Below are 22884 nucleotides of genomic sequence, written 5' to 3' on the forward strand. Positions count from 1 at the left end.
TGGATTTAGGATGGAGACTTTAAATGAAGGTGATGTTTCAACACCAAGCTGAACAACAGAAAGAAACCAGTCACGCAAAGATTTGGGAAAGGGCATTCCCTGCCATATGTAGGGCTGGGGAGGAGGGGGGCAACAGGGGCAAAAGCCTAAAGATACCGTCAAGGAAGGGGAAGAGGGTGACATTGACTCTTGGTAGGAACATGCCATTCAACCTCTGGCACTCAGGGATGGCCAACTGTGGCTGACTTCTTGCAGCCTAAGGTCGGGACCCTGGGCTGATCCAGCTCCCTTTTGAGTCCCTGTCTGAGAAAACAGGGCTGGCAAGAGAATGTAGTTTGTTCCAGCTAACATTTGACTGAGCAACCCCCCTTTCTCCGAGTCTTTCCTAAGAAGGCTCCCCACATGTGAACCCCTGCTCTGTCCCTTTGAGATGTCCGTGTACCTCCAACAACCCAGAAGAGGCCTTCTCGGGGACCTGAGAGCCATTCCTTTGAAATGGAATCCTCAGGAAGGACAGGGCCTGAGTCTCCCCATCTCTGAGTAGGATGGAATCATAACATCCAAGAACTGACCCCAGGGATGGATGCTGCTGACCTCACCACATTGACCCTGACCAACCCGCCATGAGTTTTCACTTGAGACCCTGCTCGCTGACCCCACCTCACTCTCCCTTCAAATCACCGGGACCCCTGTTCCTATCAGAAGGGTGCCCGGCACTTTCACCTGCTGACAGTGGTTACCAAATAAAACCGGTTCCTACCCCTTTACCTGAAGGCCGGCTGAGCTGCTCCTCGACTGCATATCCTAATGCTGCTGACACGAGACAGACGAGGACTGGGAGGGCAGAGATGTGGAGTTAGTATCTATTGGGGACCAGGTTTCCATTAGGGAAGACGAAAAGGTTCTGGGAATGGATGGTGGGGTGGTTGCCCAACCATGTGAATATGCTTCTTGCCACTGAACTGAACTGCACTGAACTGTGCACTTAAAATGGTTAAAATGGTAAATCTTATGTGTATTTTACTACCAAAAAAAAAAAAAAACACCTGCACCATGAAGTGTTTGGGGAACACCTTTGAAAATAAACTTTTAACAATCAGCTTTTAAAAACATAAAATAAACTTTTAACAATCAGCTTTTAAAAACATAATTTGCAGCTTGGAATTACATGCTTTTAGGTTTAAAGAGTCACATTATCTTTGAAGTTGCAGGAATTAACGAGCAGTTAGTTAGCAGTTAGTGTGTGTGTGTGTGTGTGTGTGTGTGTGTGTGTGTGTGTGTGTGTGTGTGTGTATGTATCTGTGTTTTGTTGTGAGCACCCAATGCAGCCCCTGGGGATGTGCTCAGAGAAGTGCAACTGTCAGGAAGTCAGTGCTCACCAATGACTGGGTAACACAAGCACAAAAGCCAGGGGTGGCCACCCCTGTGGTTAGCAGAGCAGTTAATGCAACTGAGAACATGGGCACCTCTGCCCATAAACATAGAGCACTGTTTATGATGCTTGTGGCAGCCCCACACCACCACTAGACTCTTAGGAAATCACTTTTGCTTCTCACTCTATGTTCAGTTGGTTGCACTTAACTGCTCTCAGAGTCAGCAGGGAAGGTCACAGCACAGGTCAGTGTGTGGTCAGCACATTTTCTCATCCCATTTCTGAGTATACACACAATGGTAACCTCGATGGGGCTAAAGAAGTCTTTGCAAAGAAATGAAGAAATGCAACAAAGGCTCATGATGGTTCGCCACAAGCAAAACAAATGCAGATGGACTGCAACTGAGTCCCATCGGCTGCAGCAGGGCCACCTGGCCCACCCCGTGGATGCAGTGGCAATGTGCTCCAAATTGTACCCACCTGGATTTGGGGGGCCGCCCCCCCACACACAGTGTAGTGTGCAGTTTGACCCTAGGTTGAGATGTCTGCCTTGGAGTCTTGTGGTTTCTATCTTGACTCCAGTTCTAGCTCTGCCCTGGCCAAGGCTGTTCAAGCGGCCCCCTTGCCATAGCTTCACCACCATGAAGGAAGGAGATACTCGGCTACGTCAGGGCAGAGGTTGCAGAAACCACAAAGCAGCCACACTGCACACCACCCGCCTGCAAAACACGGCTGCTGCAGTCCTATTTCCTTTCCTCTGATTCTCCATCCACCCCGGGGGAACAGCATGCAAACAACAGTCTGCTCTCAGCAGCCACTGAAATGGAAGTCAAACCTTGGATGGTCTCATTTTATGGATGAGGAGCCTGAGACTCAGAAACGTAGTCACCAGTGCAAGCCTCACACCGCAGACGGGCCTAGGGAACACACTGCTGGGCTCCAGCTCCTCTCCAAGGAGCCACTGCTGCTCTCTGCGCCTCAGCAAAGCCTGCCGAGGGACGTGTCAGGCCTGGCCCTTCCAATGATGTCCTTTTGCGGCCAAGGAAGCCACTCAGCCCTGACGCCTTTCTGACCCATCAGCGGGTAGGGGACCACGGAAGGCCTCCAATTCACCACGGAGGTGGAGCAGCAGCTGTTTTCTAACAGCAGACTCCTATATGCTGTCACCTAAATGCTCTCTTCGGCCTCCTATCAAATAGAGCTAGGGACTTCTCTGGTGGTCCAGTGGGTAAGAATCCGCCTGCCAGTGTGGGGAGCCCTGGGCCGGGAAGACCCCACATGCCAATGAGCAACTACTGAGCCTGCTCACCTAGAGCCCAGGCTCTGCAACAAGAGAAGACACTATAGGGAGAAGCCGGCACACAGCAACTAGAAAAAGCCCTCGGAACAACAAAGACCCAGCAGAGCCGAAAAGAAAGAAGTAAGACATTTTTGAAAAAAAGACAGCTAGGCATCCCACATTATGGGTGGAAATGTGTTCCCTCCAAGAAGACACCGGGCAGTCCTCACCCGCTGGCCCTGAGGATGCCACCACATGTGGAGACTAGGTCTTCTCAGGGGTGACTGAGTTAAAGGGAGGTCACGAGGGTGGCCCTAATCCAATGGGACTGTGTCCTTATAAAAGTGGACACTTAGAGACTCAGACACGCATGGAGGGAAGACGACATGAAGACACAGGGCACAGACGGCCTCTCCCATCCCAGGAGAGAGGCCTGGAACACACCCTCCCTCACAGCCATCAGGAGAAACTGACCCTGCCCAGGCCTGGATCGTGGACTTCCGGCCTCCACGACTGGGAGACAATATGTTTCTGTTGTTTGCAGCACAAGCCCCCCCAAGTGTGCACACACAGCTCAGAAGCAAGGAGTCTGCCCTCGTACCATCTGCTGCCAGCCACTCGCAGGCAAACCCCTTGGCTGCACCCACCCCAGACCAAGTTCACAGGAACATACACTCTCTATCTATCAAAGTAATACATACAAATGAGGGGCATCTGGAAAATACATAAACACGTAAGGCAAACTTAAATCACTGGTAATCCTACCACCACAGCTATCCAAATGGTAGCAGGGCGTGCACAACAGCTCTCCCTCTTTTATTGGGGTCACACTTCATACATCGCTGCATCTGCTGGCTTTTTCACACCCACGTGATGGAGTGGGTTCCAGGTGACGAGGTATCCACCACTCCAGAAGTGCTGCCTCCTACTCCACAGCCTTTGGTGGCTACAGATGCTGCTGCAGCCAGCACCCTGACAGTGCCAAAGTCACCAGGTTAAGGAGGCTGGGACACTCCCTAGGTGCTTGTCCATCCCGCCCGACCAGCCCCATGGCAATGGGTCCCCACGCCTTGTCAACAGGGCACAGGAAGTCGGCATTTGTTGCCATTTTGACATCACTTTTTGTCTAGTTTGAGTCTGTGTTGTTCTAGTCATTCATGAGGAAGAAATGCTTTTGTATTGTGCTTATTTGATTGCTCTTAACATGCATTTTCTTAACCAGGTAATGGAGCAGGGTGTGTGGAAGCAATGGGCAATGCCAACATGGAGGTCCTATCTGTCCATCTCCACCACCCAAACCCACAGTCGTGAGGGTCCAGGGGCCACAGCTGACCCTGCAGGCAGACTGCTTCCCTCACGGGAGGAATCCAGCCCCTTGTTTCAGAAGGCTGGTTGAAAACCCTGTCTCTCACATCCCGTCGGCCCCACGGGAGGCAGGAGGCCAGGTGTGAGGGGTGCCAAGCCTGCAGGAAGAGAAGGTTCCAGACAACAGAGGGTCCCAGCCGGTGCCCGGTCCCCAGCCAGCCCCAAAGCAGCTGCTTTGGGGCACAGGTGGAACATGTGTGAAGCTCCCACTACAGCCGCTGTGCTGCCTAGGTGGGGGCGTCTGCCCGAGCCGTAGCAACACTCCTGGGTTGAGGGCACAGAGAATGTCCACCTCACACCACTCTGGGGTCTCTCCTTCTTTCAGAGGAGGAGGCTGGTCAGAGAAGCACTCTGGTGCACCTGTCATCATCTTAGAAGCACGAAACCAATCCCTACCCAGCCAGGAGCCACCACCCAGGATGCAAGTGGTCCAACAGAGCCACCCTCTTTCTTTTTCCAAGCTGCGTGCATCAGCCCCAGCAGCGGTGTCCAGCTGGAGATGACAGGGCCTGAAGCTCGACAGTCCCCGAGCCTGCAAGCACCTACCCCACTCTCAACTCTGTTTTTCCTCACCTCAGTGTCACCTGCCTCTGCAGAGCGCAGCGGTCACCATCACCCTGGAAAACAAGCCCTCTGACAGAGCTGCCAATCCCAGAGATGCCTGCCTTCGAACGCATCTTTCCTTATCTGTAGGCTCCAGAAGATGACCCTGTGCTGGGCTGAACAGTGGCCAACACAGATGCACATGTCCTGACCCCCAGAACGTGTGACTGTGATCTTACTTGGGAAAAGGGTCTTTGTGGATGTGATGAAAGCAAGCATCTGGAGATGAAGTCATCTTGGATGACTCGGGGTGGGGGAGGCTCCAAATCCAGTAAGTGTCCTTGAAAGAGAAGAAAGACATGCAGACAGAAGTGGAGACCACGTAGAGACAGAGGCAGACACTGGAGAGACACGTCCACCTACCAAGAACACTGAGGAAGACCACTGGGAGCTGGAAGAGAGGCCTCTAGAAGGAACAAAGCCTGCCCACACCTGGATTTCAGACTTAGGCCTCCAGAAGTGGGAAAGAATGAATTCTAGATGGTTTAAGCCACCAAGTTTGTAGTCACCTGCTCCAGCAACAACAGGAAACTAATACATTCCCCCAAAATGGCAAGTGCTCTTGTAGAAAAATTGCAGGATACGGTTTGAATGAGCATCCATGAGCAGAGAACATATCTGTGCCTTTAACATGTTCCTGAGGACCATTTGCAACTGAACACTTGGGCTTCAGGAAGTAGACCAGTCTACCCCTGCAGATGACAAGAAAGCCCCCAGCCCAGGCTTATTTTCAGAACAGGATGCTGGCTGGGTCATCATCCATCCAGACTGATATCCCAATCCTAGTCCGCCCTGGCACTGCCAGATAGCAGGGAGTACCACACAAAACCCAGGGACGAGAGTCTGTGCCATCCCGTTTCCAACCAGGCAGCCCCCAGGGCACAGAGGGATGCTGAGCGCTGAGAAGGAAACCACAATTACAGGGTTGATGCCCACAGCATTGACATCCTCGGAAATATCCAGATTCTTGCAAAACTATAAGGAAGAGTTCTCTGGTGTTGGTACTCTGCCAGAAATGGTGAAGTGGCTTCTGTTGGCCAGGCTGGGGCATCTGGGACTGGCACAGGGAATAGCATCACAGACTTTGGTGGGAGCACTTCTGGGGAGGACCAGGGTGAACTGCAGCGTCAGGCAGCATGGGGCAAGTGTACCTGTGGCATGCATACCTCCTCAGACCAAGAGGTCGTGACAACGCTGTGCAGGATAAACGAAACGACAAGAGAACAGGCTCCAGTGCAAACACACCGGTACCAAGTCAGGAGGAAGAGATAACTGCAGGTTACATCACACACGAAAAGAGTCGATCCCCCAATGACCAAAGAGCTCTTGTAAGTCAAGGAATAAAAGACTAACAGCCCAACAGAAAAATAGGTAAAAAAAATCCAAGCAGGCAATTTATACCAGAACTGAAAAGGACCCTTCAAGCTCTGAAGAGATAAGTCAAGCTCACTCTTAACAGAGAGGAGCTCATCTGGTGGGGGGGCACAAGCCCCCCCACTCTTGGACACCCATCATTCATGGCAGAGCTGTGGGGAGAGCAGGAAGGCACACCAGGGTAGGGGCCCCAGTGCTGTCTAGCCCCATGGATACTCAATGGTGCTGCTTTGAAGGATCCAACCCAAGGTACGTATGAGAGATGCACAAGGATTTTGTACCACAGCGATAACCCCGATGTCCATTAGTAGCAGACAGTGTCAGTCCCATGTGCTGCAGCTGCCAAGGGAACAGCACCCAGCTTACAAGACCTGCGCCCCGGACACTGGGCCAGGTGGCTGGGAGGAAGGCTCTGCCCACCTCAGCCTGGGAAGCCGGTGTCCAGGAGCTCCAGCTGTGGCTTGTGACCTTCCCAGCAAAGGTGGAAAAAGTGTGAACCCCAGAGCCAAGCAGCTCAGGCAGACAGAACAAATCAAAAGGGCACAGTGGTGAGCCACACTGGGGCTCCGTGTTGCCCTAAGTGAAGTGAACCTGTGGACGAGGGTGTAGAAGCATGGGGCCCTGTTGCTAGGTCTTGGGGCTCAGAGAGGGCGCCCACTCTGTGTCAGCTGCCCCTAGTTCAGGCCCAGGCAGACAGGAGAGGAAAGCAGCAGAGAGCACAGTCCTGGGCTGCCTGGCGGCCTGCAGCCCTACTCGATGCACTCCATGACGTGTATCTGCAGGGTGTCCATGTCAGGAGCCTGATACTGACACTTGGGGCAGCAGAAGTTGGGCGGCTCGTCAGGGGGGCTTCTCCTCTGGCTGGGCAAGGTCAGGTGAAAGGAGTGATGAGCTGGGGAAAGAGATCAGGCACCAGTTGGGGTGGGCTTTGTGTGTGTGTCCCCCTGCACCAACTGTGGGGCAAGGCGAGGACCAACACCTGGGCTATGATCACCTGAGTCACCAAGGCTAGCATCTCCCCTTTCGGCCTGCCCCTGGGGTGCGGGTGTACTGATGGGGAGAAGGGGGCCACGTCCAGTTCCCTCTTCCCCCATAGTATTGGGATCCATCATGCCTCCTCCCACTGCTCGCTCACCTGGGGCAGGGGCTAAGGGGGGCTGGGAGACCTCAACGTGCCGTTTCCTCATGTCTTCAATCCTTTGAGAAAAGAAAAGAAAGCGTCCAATCAACACATCTGGGTCACGTCTCCAGCATGCACGAGGCTGGGGGAAGGATGGGATGCAAGGCGGGGAGGGGGAGGCCAGTCCCCCTTGACCCAACGGGCCAAGGACCCAGCGCCACTGCCTGTGGGGCCTGTACTCCAACACCCACCTAGCTGACTCCTGACAGCTGGTCTTCAGCCTGCTGTATTCCCTCTGCAGCTGCTCCAGCTGTTCTTGTAGGAATTCCTTCTTCTCAGCCAGCTGCTCCCGGGCCTGCCTCTCAGCCTGGAAGTCCGCCTTGTAGATATCCGCCTGGCAAAACCAAGAGAGGGGTGGCGTGTGCTGTCCATCGGCCGCTCTGTGCCAGGCCCGGGGAACAGACAGGGGACAACAGAGCCCCTCAGCACAAAGACGGTCCCCACCAGGGCGTTTTGAGTTCAAGGAATGTCTCGAAGGGCTCAGAGGCTTTCTAAGAGGTCACTGCCAAATGACGCCCGAGACGTGCCAAGTCCTAGCCCTCGTGTCCTAGCCTGCGCCCCCGCAGGCCAGCCACAGGGGTAAGCCCTCACCTGGGCTTTTAGCACCGGGACAGTCTCCATCACGATCTTGTGCTGTTCCGCCTCCTCCTTCAGCTTGTCGATCACTTCCTGTTTGGCTACCAGGGCCTCCTCGGCCTGCTGGAGCTGCTGCTTGAGATCTTCCAGCTGCAGTCCCTAGATGTGGGGGACAGGGAGTTGACGGAGCCTCATCCGGCCCGGCCATGGAGGCCGGGACGTCCCCGGGCCGGCTGCTGCTCCTGGGGAGGAGGACCAAGAGGAACCAAAGACGGGGTGCTGTGCAAGGCATGGGAAAGGCAGAGGAGGCCAGAAAGAACCGCTGGGGTCACCTGACACAACCTCCCCCAGGCTGACGTTCCATCCTGAGCTGTACAGTCCTCCTCCAACCCTCCAAGGGACAGGGGCCACTCACTCCACACGCACCAGTCTCATGCCCTAGTGCTCCACTACGTGCCTGCTAAGCCGAGTCTCATAGGTCCTCCTGCGACGCCACCTCACAGATGCCCCACCCGGGCCTCCGCCCCACCCACAGAGACACACTCACACACACAGATGCGCGTGCATGCACACACACACACACACACACACACACACACACACAACACCCAGCCTTCCCTCTTGAGGTCAAAGGGCCACGATTTTGTAACTAACTCTTCATCATGTGACCCAGTTTCAGGCTTTACCCTTATAAGTCTCTTCCAGGTATGTTTCTGTTTTAACTATATCCTTGAAATGTGATCACTAAAAACTACACTCAGGATAGGTCTGATGATGACCAACGAGGCACAGGGCACCCAGCTACCTTCAATACTGGTACGGAAACATTCCCAAGGGACGCCTGGCAGGCGGAAGCAGCCATGGAGACAAGCATGATCCTGCTCAGAGCAGAGAATCTGGAGCCCCGCCCCCAGTCCACCATGGGCAGCAAACAACACAGTCCAAGCATCTCCACCTCCCCCCAGTCTGGCCTGACCTGTCACTCCAGGGCCCTGACCAAGCTCTAGGATGAATTGAATATCCCTCTCCAAAGCTAGCTCTGTGAGTCTGTTAAGGTAGGGCCTTGACTTCCAATATCCCGGATCTGGGGGGAGGGGATCAGCTCCCAGACTGCAGGGAGAGGAGACAGGGGCAGGTCAGTCCCCAACACCCGGAGGACACCTCTCCTGTACTCACTCGGTTCCGCTCACTGCTCACCATGCTGCTCTTGATGTGGTTGTCATACTCTTGGAAGAGCTGGTGATAGGCCACCTGTAGCTGGGCCAGCTTCCGCCTGAGGAAAAGAAACCACGTTGTCCTGATCCAGCCACAGCGTTCAATTCCACCCCCTTCCTTCTCCTCAAGGCCAAAGGCCAGAATGAGGCTTTCGGGGTGCCTCTGGGTCTTGCAAGCCGTCAGCTCCGAGGCAAGTTTTGCTACCTAGTTCATATCCTTTTCCTTAAATCACACGTTTTTGAAAAAGTATAGAAAGCAATGTGTATCACAAAGCAGAGCTTTGGTCCAACTACACATCTCTGTGAGGTTGGCTTTTCTTCATGTACTTCAATCAAAACATATCACAACAAAAACTAAATAACTTCAATCAAAACACTATAACAACAAAAAAGAAAGAAAAACAATAAAAAACCTGTCACAACAGACTGACTGAAGCAGCAGCAGACAGGAGAGTCCAGCAGTTTTTAGTGAACCAGAGACAATAATGAATGAAATTTATAAAAATGTAATACAACGTCAGTCTCGAAGTATTTATTCTGGAAGACATAGTTCTTTTTCAGAAGAATATGTATTTTTATGTGCAAAAAATAAAACTAAAGACAGCTGTCCTGTCCCTTCAAAAAAGTCAACTTCATGAAAATCCAGAAAAGCAGGAGGATGGTTTAAGATGAAAGAAGACTCAAAAGACACCCCAACAAAGATAAAGCAGGATCCTCAACAGGACGCTGTGAACATGTGGGCCAGAGGGTGGAATCAGAATGTGGACGGGAGAGTGAAGGATGTCACCCTCTCCAGGACGCCTCTCTGGGGTGTGACGACGGTCAGGGACAGCATTGGGCTCCCCCCAACCGCAGCCCACTTACTTCTCCTCTGAGGCGGCCTGGCGCTCCATGCGCAGGGCAGCCTCCATGTTCTGGTTCTGCAGACGCAGCTGGTCCACCTGCACGCTGTGCCGCTGCTGCAGGGCCTCCCGCTCGCTCTCCAGCTGCCGGGCCTGCTCGCTGGCCGCCCGGGCCCTGCGAAGAAGCGGAGGTCACAGGCAGGCCCAGGTCGGGGGGCTACCGGCCAGCCCAGCACCCCCGCCACATGGTGCCGAGACAGACACCAGGGCGGGGGACCAGTCCTGGCAGAGCGACGAAGGGGGAGGACTCCAGGTGACACTGGGATGGGCGCTGGCCGGGGAGACAGGACGACTGTGGGGCGCCTGGCTCAGGGTGGGTTTGGGCTGGGGACAGCCATCCGGGAAGGCTGTTCTGGGGGTGAAGGAGGTGGTCCCAGGGGAGAGGAGCCCCAGGAACTGCCCATGAGGTTACAACAGGCGGGTGCTGGGTGTGCTGGCCAGAGCCGTCTAGTGGACGGGTCAGGAGGGACTGCAAGGAAAGAAGCAGAGACAGCCAGCCTTGATAGAATTTCTAGAAGGTGGAGAGGGAGAAGTAACAAATGGGGGGGAGCAGGAAAGGGGCACTGCTCCAGAAGCCATGCAGGCTCCACACCTGCCCAAAGAGCCTCCGACTTCCTGCCTGCGGGGACACAGCACTGATGGCCCAGCACCCCCCACCGCCCCGGGTCTCCTATGTCCACACAGCGCCCTGCACTCTGGGTCCAGGCTTCAGCCAGGCCACCTGCTGGACCGAGGCTGCCTCAGCCCCACTGCAGGGTGATGGCGGGGGACTGCTGGAGATCGGCTCTGGTCCCAGCATCTCTCCACGCCTGGGCCAGTCTATCAGACGCAGATCCCATCTGTGAGCTGACAAAACCCAGCCCTGTCACTGCCATCATCGGATGGGACTGCCACCTGCCAGGGGCCCGATGGGAGACGCCTCCTGCCCTGAGCTGTCTAGCTCAGCACGTACGTGCTCAGCCAAGGGGGTAGGAGTGGAGGTGGAGTGATAGGAAAGCAGGGTACCCAAGAGCCTGTAATTGCTGGAATAACGGCCCTCCAGGGTCGTTAGAGGACCAAAAGCAGTTACAAAACTGCACTGAGAGCATCCCAACTCCAGCAGCTTCTTTTAGGTGCAAAGAAAAAAAGATAGGCAGAGAAGATACCAGAGTGTCCTAAAAATTACATGTGCCTTTTCGCAACATGGAGTGACAGAGGCATGTCTGGGAAGACGGCAGGATGCAACAATCCCAGAGCCAGCAGGCTCAGCCTTGAGTGGCCTCCCCCCTCACCGTCTCTTTCCTAGAGGGCAGCAAACTCACACGTGCTTACCTCCTGCCTGCTCCCCCAGCCTCCTTCAGGAAGGCATCCCAGACACCACCCGGGGCACCCTGATCACCTCTCGTGCTGTGAGAGCTGGGGCCACCCTGTAGCCCGAACCCATCAGTCTGGGACATCTGCAGTGGGGCAGCATGAGAACCACAGAAACATCCGTGCCCTTTGACCCAATAACCTCACTTGCAGGAAACTCCCTCTGCAGAAGAGAGCAACCAGAGGACCTAAGGACGCTAACTACAAAAGGGCTGGTGTGCAAGGCTGGCCCGGGGGTGGTGCTTGAGCAGTAGGCTGGTGCGAGTCCTTGACATCGATGAGACAATTTCCCTACTGATAAGGGTGGTCTCTGTGCCTCAGCTGTTGGCACCACAGGGTGGTTTATGGGGCACACCTGCTTTCCTCTGGGGGTCGGGAAGTTTGGCACGTGAATGGCAGCCATCAACCATCAATAATACTCGCGGTGCCGAGTCTCGAGTGGGCTCCCTAGGTCTCCAGGGGGACCTCTGTTGCTGCCGGTGAAGTAACCGTGCTGGGGGCCCCCTCAAGGGAGGGAGACAGGGAACCAAAGGCGTGGGGGTCTTCACCCCTGACCTGTGTCTTCTGCCCTTGGGGGTCCTGGTGTATGCCCATTCCTTGTCATCAACCTCAGCTGGGAGGGCTTCCCTGCAGCCCACAGGCTTGCCCTTCCATGCCACTCCAGAAACACCCACTCAGTAAAGAAGCCAAACTCCAGCAGAAGATCAGAGAGCCCACAGGTGCACTGGGACCCAGATCCTGGACACCCAGTATCCCCAGTCCTGTGTGTCCTGTCACAGAGGACATCTCCAGAGGCTCCCGAAGGGTCCTGTTGTCCCTGGCAGTGGCCTTGGACTGGGATCACCCTCCCTGCCACCTCACCTGCTCTCCAAAGCCTGGCGCTCCTTAGTGGCAGCCTCCAAGCGACTCTGGCTCTCTTGCAGCTCCCCCAGCAAGGATGTCACCTGGGCTTTCACTGAGGCCTTGTCCTCAGCCATCTGCTGCATGAAAAAAAAAGAGCCACTATCTGTCAGCAGTGGTTTCTTGCCAGCTGCTTGCCCCTTGCACCCTCAAGTCCCCAGGGAAGCCTGGAAACACGGTGACAGGCCTCCTGAGGGCTGCCCTCAGCAGCCCCCCTCACCTAACCTCCACCTCTGGAAGCATCTCCCCCTCATCCAGGCAACTGAAGCGGTGGAAAGAGATCCCGTCCTGTGAGCCCCCCCTCCCAGGCCTTCCTCATCCCCGCAGATGGGGGGAAAGGAGAGGCAGGGACGTGGGAGCCTTTCCACCTCTGAGATTCAGTGCTGGGGAAGGCAAGACTCAAACAGAGTGACAAAGATACACACTCCGCTCCACGGGCCCCAGGCCACTGGAAGGTGATGTGGACGGACACCATTTCCAGAAGACTTGTACAAGCAACAAGATGCAAGAGTTGGCCCAACTCCTCTTTGCCCAGCTCCCCTCATCAAGCTGTCCAGACTACAGTCCCCTGAGACCGAGGCCTGCTCAAGCCCTGGGTCAAGGCCCAGTCCTCGGCTTTCCCCGCCCCTCGGTACCAACCACCACACAGACCTCCCAGCCAGGCCTGGGGGCCTGCACATGCACACTGATGCACTCACACACATGCACCCAGCCCCATCCACCATTCCTTCTCAAGGGCAGTCTCAAGCCCGTGACCCTCTCCATGTACACGCATGTGAGGATGACCTGCTCTGTCTTAAGGCCTTCAGTACCCTCCACAGGCTGAGAGTTTCCAGAGTCCCACCTCCAGGACCGACTTGTCTCTTGCAACCCAACTTAGCTATCTGACTGCCTGTCTAACTTCTCCACCTTGAAGCCCATGGGCACACCCTATGGATTAACGCCCACACTGCAGCCCACCACTGGGCCCAGCCTGAGAGCCCCTTGCTGGGCAGCTGCAATAAGCTTGCTCAGGCTCCCAGTTCCACCCCTGTGGCTGTAGGAGTTCCCCAGGGCTGCCCAAAAGGACCACAAATTTGGCAGGCGGTTAAGATAACAGGAACAGATTGCTTTCTAGAGGCCAGGAGCCCAAGAGCAAGGTGTCAGCAGTGCTGGATCGTTCTGAGGGCTTTGGGGGAGGATCAACTCCAGGCCACTGCCTTGACTTCTAGGGGTGGCCAGCGGTCCTTGGTATTCATCAGCTGTAGCTGCATCACTCCATCTCTGCCTCCATCATCATGTGACCATCTTCCCTGTAAGTCTGTTTCTCTTCTAAGGACACCAGTCATTGGATTTAAACCCATCCTCAGCTACTGTGTCCTCACCTTAACTTGGTTATATCTGCAAAGACCTCATGTTTAACTAAGGTCACATTCTGAGGTACTAGGGGTTAGGATATGGACATTTCTTTGGGGGAAACATAACAATCCATAATATCCCCCACACTCCAGAGGAATACACATAGCACAGCTCCCTCCCCCAGTTCCTGTCACACTCAGGATCAAAGCCTGAATCCTTCCACTGGCTTACTAATCCCACATGACTTGTCCCCACCATGACTACCTCCTCAGCCCCTCTCCATTCTGCCCCAGCTATGCTTGCCTCTTTAGTCTTCCCTGAACATTACAGGTATGCTCCTGCCTCAGGACCTTTGCACATACTTTCCTCTCCTCTAAAACAGTCTTTCCCCAGATATCCATATGGCTCATGTCCTCACTGTCTTCCAGGCTTACTCGATGGCAACTTAGTGAGGCCTTCCCCACCTAAGAGTGCAAATAGCCCACACCACCTGTCCTGTTAGATGAATATCTCCACTTGGCTATCTAGTCATCCTCTCAAAACTAACCTCGGTAAAACTACACTCCTGATCATCCCCAGAGGCCAGTTCCACTCATGGCCTTCCTTGTTACCAGTAGATGGCTAACCCATGATCTAGTTGGCAGGACAAAACCTTCAAGTCTTTCTTGAGTCCCATCTATCTCTCACAGCTCATGTCGGATACATCAGGAAATCCTGTCAAGATGTATCTTAGAATCTATTTGATGACACTTAGCAGGTCGGAGAAGGCAATGGCACCCCACTCCAGTACTCTTGCCTGGAAAATCCCATGGACAGAGGAGCCTGGTAGGCTGCAGTCCATGAGGTCGCTAAGAGTCGGACACGACTGAGCAACCTCACTTTCACTTTTCACTCTCATGCGCTGGAGAAGGAAATGGCAACCCACTCCAGTGTTCTGGCCTGGAGAATCCCAGGGACGGGGGAGCCTGGTGGGCTGCCGTCTATGGGGTCGCACAGAGTTGGACATGACTGAGGTGACTTAACAGCAGCAGCAGCAGCAGGTAATGGTACTATTTTACGTGTGACAGTGCTGTTGTGGTTATGTTTCTTTCAAAGTCATTTCTTAGAGATCCACATGGAACTTTTTATGGAAGAAATCACACGGTGTCTGGAATCTGGTTCTAAAAAATGGGTGAAATCCTAGGTATCTACCTGAAAGAAATGAAAACTCATGTCGGCACAGGAATGTTCATAGCAGCATTACTCCTAACAGTCAGAATGGAATGACCCACATGTCCATCAAATGAAGACTGGATAAAAAAATACGTAGTCTCTCTCTATACTGGAATATCATCCAGCCATAAAGTGAAATGAGGTACTTGGACAAACTACAGCATGGATGAACCTCAAAAACATGATGCTGAGTGAAAGTAGCCAGACACAAGAGCCACACATTGCAGGATTCCACTCACAGGAGATGTGCAGGTACCTGGGGCTTGGGGGGATGGGACTGCAGAGTGACCACTCATGGGGACACTGTTTCTTCCTAGGGTTTCTTCTTGTGGTTTTGGAACTACATAAAGGAAAGAGATGGTTGGCCAACTCTAAGACTATACCAAAAACTATTGAATTCTACACTTTCAAGGGGGGAATTTTATGGTATATGAGTTTTATTCTGGTTTCTCCAGGGTTAGCATCTTACCCCCATCACCTGCTGTCCATGTACAAGAGTTTCTCTTATGTATACACCTGGGGTACAACTGACGAGGTGAGGGTAACCTGAACTTTCAACTTGAAGAAAAAATGCCAGGTGGTTTTTTCAAAGCAGTGTCACCAACTGATGCTTCCAGCAGCAACATGAAGCCATGGCCTCTCCAATACCCACTACTGTCAGACTTGTCAGCTACCAATAGGGCTTTGGCAGTGGCTCTGATCGCTACTGTGAAGACAGCATCCCATCCCGTGAGTACAGGGCAGGCAGATGCTCTGCAGGCATTCTGAGAACAGCAGCCTTCTCCTCCTCCCTTCTGCACCGGTTCAGGGTGGTAGTGGCTTTACTGGTGGCCCCAAGGTGGTATGGCCATGGCCTAACCTGCAGTTAGGCCTAACTTGAGCACCGAAGAATTGATGCTTTTGAACTATGATGTTGGAAAAGACTCTTGAAGAGTCCCTTGGACTGCTAGGAGATCCAACCGGTCCAGCCTAAAGGAAATCAGTCCTGAATGTTCATTGCAAGGACTGATGTTGAAGCTGAAACTCCAATACTTTGGCCACCTGATGCGAAGAGCTGACTCACTGGAAAAGACCCTGACGCTGGGAAAGATTGAAGGCAGAAGGAGAAGGGGACGACAGAGGATGAGATGGTTGGATGGCATCACTGACTCAATGGACATGAGTTTTGAGTAAATTCTTGGAATTGGTGATGGACAGGGAGGCCTGGTGTGCTGCGACTCATGGGGTCGCAAAGAGTCGGCAACAACTGAGTGACTGAACTAAGCTAAACTAACCCGCAGTACGTGTCAATAGCATCTGATCTGGAAACACGGTCAACTGCAGATGTGGCGGTGTGAAGATGAGGTCATACTGGAGGAGGGCGGGCCTCTGATCCAGTGACTGCTGAGAACTACAAAAGACTCAGACACTTGAGCAAGCTCTACTGTAATTTCTTGCAGCCTAAGGTCACGACCCTAGGCTGACCCAGCTCCCATCTGAGAAAACAGGGCTGGCAAAAGAATGTACGGTTTGTTCCAACCAACATTTGACTGAGCCCCCTCTTTCTCTGAGTCTTTCCTAAGAAGGCTCCCCACATGTGAACCCCTACTCTGTCCCTTTGAGATGTCCGTGTACCTCCAACAACTCAGGAGAGGCTTTCTCGGGACCTGAGAGCCATTCCTTTGAAATGGAATCCTCAGGAAGGACAGGGCCTGAGTCTCCCCATCTCTGAGTAGGATGGAATCATAACATCCAAGAACTAACCCCAGGGATGGACACTGCTGACCTCACATTGACCCTGACCAACCCACCATGGGTTTTCACTCGAAACCCTGCTCACTGACCCCACCTCACTCTCCCTTCAAATCACCGGCACCCCTGTGCCAATCAGAAGGGTGCCTGGCACTTTTGCCTGCTGACAGCGGTTACCAAACAAAACCGGTTCCTACCCCTTTACCTAAAGGCCAGTTGAGCTGCTCTTTGACACTTGTGTCTTCATAAGGAGATGAGGAAAGATGCCCAGACACCCGGGGTGAAGGCCATGTGACAGTGTGTTTGCAAACCATGGAACACTGAGTCCTCCCAGCCAGTACCTGAGGCTAGGAGACAGGCTTGGACCAGATCCTACCCTCAGAAGGAACCGTACCTGTCCATGCCTGGATCATGGACTTCCGGCCTCCACAACTGGCAGACTACACGTTTCTGTGGCTTCTGACTACCCTGTTTGTGGTACTCCGTTACAGTAGCCCCAAGAACTTGAGACACTTCCCAAGGGCCCCGCTGGGCTTTCTACGCCGCCAGCAGCATGATTTCTGGCCGGACCCTGGGCCACACATACCAGCTTGATCTCCAGGGCCCAAAGATCAAGTACCTAAGGTGAGCCATGCAGGCGCCCCAAGCCTCCAGGAGTGACCCCCCCGCCACAAGTTCCCAGAGGGCACACTGTCATGCATGGCCCCGTCTCTCCTGGACTTGCCCTACGTTCCTTTAGCTTTGCTGATTTCAACCCGTATCCCAGCCAGCGGCTCACCCTAATGCCATAACTGGGAGGACAACAGCTTTCCCCAACTCCAGGAGCCCCCTACCCCGGCACCCCCAGGCAGGCGGCCAGGTCCCTACCTGCTGGCACGTCTTCAGGCACTCCACCTCCTTCAGGGCCTGCTCCCTCTGCTGGCGCAGTTCACGCTTCTCCAGGCTCAGCCTCACCACCAAGTCCCGGGCCTCCTGGAACTTCTGCATGAGGAAGGCCTTCTCCTCCCTCTGGTTGCCCTGGAAACGTTGCAGCTCCTCACAGCGCTCGCGCAGCGTCTGGTTGCTCTGGCGGATGGCGTCTGCAAAGATGGCTGGGGCCAGGTGAGCCCAGGGCCTGCGGCCCCCCACCACCCCAAGGACTCCCGCACTGGGATGACTCCCCAATGCTCCCTTGTTTTGCCAGTCATTTTCAAGGTCAGCTGCACAAATGACATGCCCCCAGTGTCCATGAGAGCTTCACTTAAAAGCACGTGTCAAGGAGTCCCTAGTGGCCTCATGGTTGGGACCCAGTGCTTTTACTGCCCTGGCCTGGGTTCAATTCCTGGTCAGGGAACTGAGGTCCCACAAGCCGCACAGTGTGGCAAAAAAAAAAAAAAGTCAAATGTCAGTTTCTTTGTTCTTTGTAAGTGACTCTGGAACTCATCTGCCTTCTGTGTGGGTCAGAGCAGGCCCCTGGGTCACTGCCTTCGGGATCAGACTGGGGGCAAACTTCCCTGAGCTCTGCTGGCCCCAGACTGAGGGAGGTCTTGGTGGGGGGGCAGGGCCAGAAGTCTGGGAGCAAGTGAGTTCTCTGAGCCTCACCATCCTCATGTATACATTCAATGGGGACAAGCATCCCCATCTCACAGAGACAGGACAGATAACATGGAAAAGCAGCCAAAGTGCCTGGTGCACAAGACAGCTTCAAGAACCACTTTGTCCTCCTCTTCCCGGGCAGTCAGCAAGGGCTGAGGAAAGGAGGGCCACCCACCCGGGGACAGCCCCAGGCAGCAGCCCACCATGTGTACTGACAAAATGGATCCATGGCTTGTGAAGGTGCTAGCCACCACAGAACTGGATTAGAAGGGGCCCCCTCTCTGGTCAGAACCCCTGACGAGCTAAATAGGCCTACTGATGGAACATTCTTCAGCTAGAACTGCAATGGCTCCTGAGCCTGGCTCCAGAGCCATCTTCTACGCACCACTGTCCCTGTGAGACTCCAGCCCTACAAGGGAGCAAATGATCTGAGACAGGGCTTCCTGCCTCAGGCCCACAGTACCCCCACTGGCCCCCACTGTCCTGGGGATGAGCTCAGACCACACATGTAGCTGTGGAGAGTGAGCTGTCTCCCTGCCCCAAACCTGGCTGCCAGCTCAATGTGGCCCCAACACAGAAACATATTTAACGACTTCTGAGGGATATTGTTGGTTGTCTTAACTGGGGGGAGGGGGGGCGATTGAGAGGCTCATGCTCCACCCACAGTGACCCGGACGTCCCTTCCCCAAAGCACCCAAGGGCCCTTCCTAGGAAGCCCCTGCCTAGCCCAGAGCAGACCACGGCCCTTCCAGATAGCCGCACCCTTCCTCAGATAGCCACACCCCTTTCCAGGATACTGTTTGATGCTTCTATCCACGGGGTCACAGAGAGTCAGACACACGACTGAGCGACCGAATAACAACAATGGCTGATCAGTACGGAAGCACAGGGGCCTGGCGGTCTTGGCCCGACAGGGACAACCCAGAAAGGTCACCTCAGCTCCAGAGCTCCTTGGAGGGGGGGCAGCCCAGCTTCTCCCTCTGCCCGTCCCTGGTTCTTCACTGCCCTGCCCTTCCCATCCCATCCCCTCCCCTCCTCAGTGTTGGTCCTGACTCTAAACATTCTGGATGGCACTCTGTAGCTAAGAGTCACTTCCAGAGAACCCCAAGGGAAACGAAGGAGGAGGCTGGCTAAGCCAGAGCCATGAACTGGCTCTCAGGCACCTGCCCAACCCAGTCCCAGAAAATGCAGAGGCACTGGGTGAGTAGGGTCAATCCTCCAGCAGGACCTGCTCCCCAGACATTTGACTCTGCCCACCTGCTGTCGCCCTCACCTCGGAGCTCTTGATTCTCCTCCAGACAGCGCTGGAAGGTCTCAGGGGTGCCCTGCTCTGAAGGCACGTGGAGCATGGCTGGCTTCCCCAGAGAAGACTCTTCACCCAGCATGTCCTGGTCCCCTGCTGGGCCACCACTCGGCTGCACCATCTCACACAGTGGACTCTTCCAGGGGGGCCTGCTCATCCAACACGTCAGGGCCTGAAAGAGAGTTAGCAGGGGGAGGATATGAAGAGACCTATGCAGAATTCTCCTACCCTGCAGGATGAGGAGTCCTGGCGTCACACTTCAAGCAGAATATGAGCATGCTGGCAAGTGGAAAGAGATGCTAACATGGGCTTTCTGGTCTAAGAGGTAGCACATAATCCCATTCCAAAGGGAGGTGCAGGCTCTTCTGTGGGGCTTGGAAAGGTAATGGTTCAGCACTGCTTGTAAACTGTAAGCTGAAGTTAAGAACATCACCAGAGAGGAGAAATCACAGAGAAAATTGGTTTTGGAGGGATATGTCGGTGTGCTGGAAATCCTACCCCCCCATACACACACCTCCAAGCATGAGTGGAGGTGAGTGGCCCCTCACCTAGTATAGTGAGTTGAATGATGACCCCCAATAAAGTATGTCCATGTCCTGACACCCAGAACCTGTGACTGTGAACTGCGGAAAAGGGTCTTTGCAGATGCGATAAAATTAAGGATCTGGAGATAAAATAATCCTGGATGAGAAAGGCCCTAAGTCCAACAAATGTCCTTATGAGACACAGAAGAGGAGAGACACAGACACAGAGGAGACGCCACATGAAAATAGAGGCAGAGACAGGAGGGATGTGGCCACAAGCCCAGGGACCCCTGGAGCCCCCAGAGGCTGGACAAAGCCCAAAGGACCCTGCCCTGGAGCCTCCGAAGGAAGCATGGCCTTACCAACACCTTGACCTCAGGCTCTTGGTTTCCAGAGCCAGGAAAGGATAAACTTCTGTTGTTTTAAGCCCCTGCCCCCGCTCGTGGCCATCTCTTACAGCAACCCTAGGAAATCCATAGACAAGTAAGAGGGTCTTCACAGAGATCACTTGGAGCCTGGTGAGTGTTCTTTGGAACAGAGGGGCTGAAGTGGATCATCCCGTATTTGATGTGTACTGAGACATCTGAAAGCAGGGCCTGGACTCACAGATGAAGGCAGGGAGGCAGAGAAAGCCTGAGCCATTTGTGTTCTCTTGTGACCTGGAGTACAGAGAGGGAGTCTACACCAGACAGCATCAACCTGGAGCCCTTTTAAGTCCTGCCCAAGAAGACTGGCTACATGAAGAGGAAGCTAATCCCAAGAGAAGTTTCCAGGAGTAGGGCCTGAGCCGCAGCCAGAAACTAGAACACCAAACGAGCTTGGACATTTCACTATTACACTGGTGCTTCACTAAACACCTTACTAACCCACTGGCAGTATCTGATGGATCACTGATCCCTGATTGCAGAACAGCCCACTCTCCTGGTTTCCTGCCTACCTCACTGGCTGCTCCCTCTCAGGCTCTTTCACTGGCCCATCCTCATCAACCCAGCCCTTCATGTGGTTGTGCCCCAGGGCTCTGTCCTGGGACCTTTTCTCTAACTTCAGTCACTCCAATACTAATTCCATCCAGACTCAAAACTGTAGCCCTCATCTTAACGCTGATGATGCCCCAAATCAGAACTCTTTTCTGAACTCCCACCTCACACATCAAATTCCAGATCTCCACTTGGATATCTAGTCATCCTTTCAAAACTAACCTCGGTAAAACTACACTCCTGATCATCCCCAGAGGCCAGTTCCATTCATGGCCTTCTTTGTTACCAGTAGACGGCTAACCCATGCTCTAGTCAGCAGAACAAAACCTTCAAGTCCTTCTTGAGTCCCATCTATCTCTCACAACTCATGTTGGATCCATCAGGAAATCCTGTGAAAATGTATCTTAGAATCTATTTGATGACACTTAGCAGGTAATGGTACTCTTTTACATGTGATAGTGCTGGGGTGGTTATGTTTCTTTCAAAGTCATTTATTAGAGATGCACACAGAAATTTTTATGAAAGAAATCACACGGTGTCTGGGTTTGGTTCTAAATAATGGGTGAACTCCTACGTATCTACCTAAAAGAAATGAAAACTCATGTCTGCACAGGAATGTTTGTAGCAGCATTTCTCCTAACAGCCAGAGTGGAAATGACCCAGATGTTTATCAACTGATGAACAGACAAAATCTAGTACACTCCCACGCTGCAACATTATGCTAATAAAAAGAAACAACTCATAAAAGACCACATATTATGATTCCACTTACGTGAAATGTCCAGAATAGGTAAATACATAGAGACAGAAAGACTAGTGGATGCTTAGAGCAGGGGTAGATGGGGTGGTGAGAGTGATGGCTGAAGTTTATGCGGTTTCTTTTTGGAGTGATGAAAATGTTTTGGAATTAATGGTGATAGTTGTGTAAGTCTGTGAATGCACTGAAAAACCAGTGAACTGTATACTTTAAATGGATGATTTGCAAGGATGATATTTGGATGATATTGGATGATATTTGGATGATAATGTGAATTATATTTCAACAAAGCTGTTTTTGAGGAGTATGAATTAAAAATAGCCACGAGTTGGTAACTGTTGAAGCTGGGAAGTGAGTACATTGAATTTACTAGACCATTCTACTTTTCTACGCCTTTGAAATTTTACACAATAAAATGATAAAAGTAATATCACCGTTCAGGTAATTACTGTAATAACCTCCTAAAAGTCACCTGGCTCCTACACGTGCCACCCCCATAGTCAGTTCTCCCCACTGTGCCAGACCAGTCAGCCTAAAAGGTGATTCTGATCACATCCCTCCTCTGCTGGGATCCCTATCATAGATCCTCATTGCCAACAGCTTAAAACCCAAAGTCCCTACCACTACCTACAAGGCCATGCACTATCTGTTCTCCCATTAAAGTGAAAGTCGCTCAGTTGTGTCCGACTCTTTGCGACCCCATGGACTGTACAGTTCATGGAATTCTCCAGGCCAGAATACTGGACTGGGTAGCCTTTCCCTTCTCCAGGGGATCTTCCCAACCCAGGGATCGAACCCAGGTCTCCCACATTGCAGGCGGATTCTTTACCAACTGAGACACCAGGGAAGCCCAAGAATACTGGAATGGGTAGCCTATCCCTTCTCCAGAGGACCTTCCCGACCCAGGAATCAAACCGGCTTCCACTCTTAAGTATTCTCCTCGCTCACTCTACTCCAGGTATAGCGGCCTCGTTACTGAGTTACTGAACACGTCAGGATGGCTCATTCATCCTCAAGTCACAGAAGATACGAGATCCAGGAGACATTCATCGTTTTGCAAAGGAGCAAAATGATGCACATGAGGTAAAATACTTAGTCGGCAAGTCATATTTGACGCCTTTTTAAAGAACTTTAACCTGAAATGCACAGACGATGAACAGAAAATGTCTCCGACCTATAAGAGTCATTCACAAACTAGGGGTGTGGACAAGACGCGCTGGCGGAGGAAGAAGAGGCGGAAACAAACCCGCTCGCCGCCAAAGTAACCTGAGTCCTCAATCGGCCTGCCTCCACCGGTGTTCTGGAAGTGCGCAGCAGAACCCGGCCGGACCGAACAAGAGGGAGAAGCCTGG

The 22884-nt window shown here is 53.2% G+C and overlaps 1 protein-coding gene across 4 annotated transcripts in view; it reads right to left on the reverse strand.

The window, feature by feature from the left end:
- IKBKG (inhibitor of nuclear factor kappa B kinase regulatory subunit gamma) overlaps positions 1–22884 on the reverse strand; it is a 26976-nt gene continuing 4092 nt past the window's right edge. For 2 of the 4 annotated variants that reach the window (XM_061137055.1, XM_061137058.1), the window contains exons 2-10: positions 19245–19446; positions 17264–17475; positions 12077–12195; positions 9828–9980; positions 8926–9022; positions 7765–7908; positions 7365–7507; positions 7129–7190; positions 1–6885 (exon numbers count right to left, since the gene is read on the reverse strand). In XM_061137055.1, the coding sequence (XP_060993038.1) occupies positions 6743–6885; positions 7129–7190; positions 7365–7507; positions 7765–7908; positions 8926–9022; positions 9828–9980; positions 12077–12195; positions 17264–17475; positions 19245–19446 (1275 nt within the window). In that variant the 3' untranslated portion in view covers positions 1–6742. The remainder of the gene's footprint in view (positions 6886–7128; positions 7191–7364; positions 7508–7764; positions 7909–8925; positions 9023–9827; positions 9981–12076; positions 12196–17263; positions 17476–19244; positions 19447–22884) is intronic. The other 2 variants (XM_061137056.1, XM_061137057.1) reach the window with 2 other exon arrangements.

The sequence above is a fragment of the Dama dama genome, chromosome X, assembly GCF_033118175.1.
Source record: "Dama dama isolate Ldn47 chromosome X, ASM3311817v1, whole genome shotgun sequence".
Taxonomy (NCBI): Eukaryota; Metazoa; Chordata; class Mammalia; order Artiodactyla; family Cervidae; genus Dama; species Dama dama.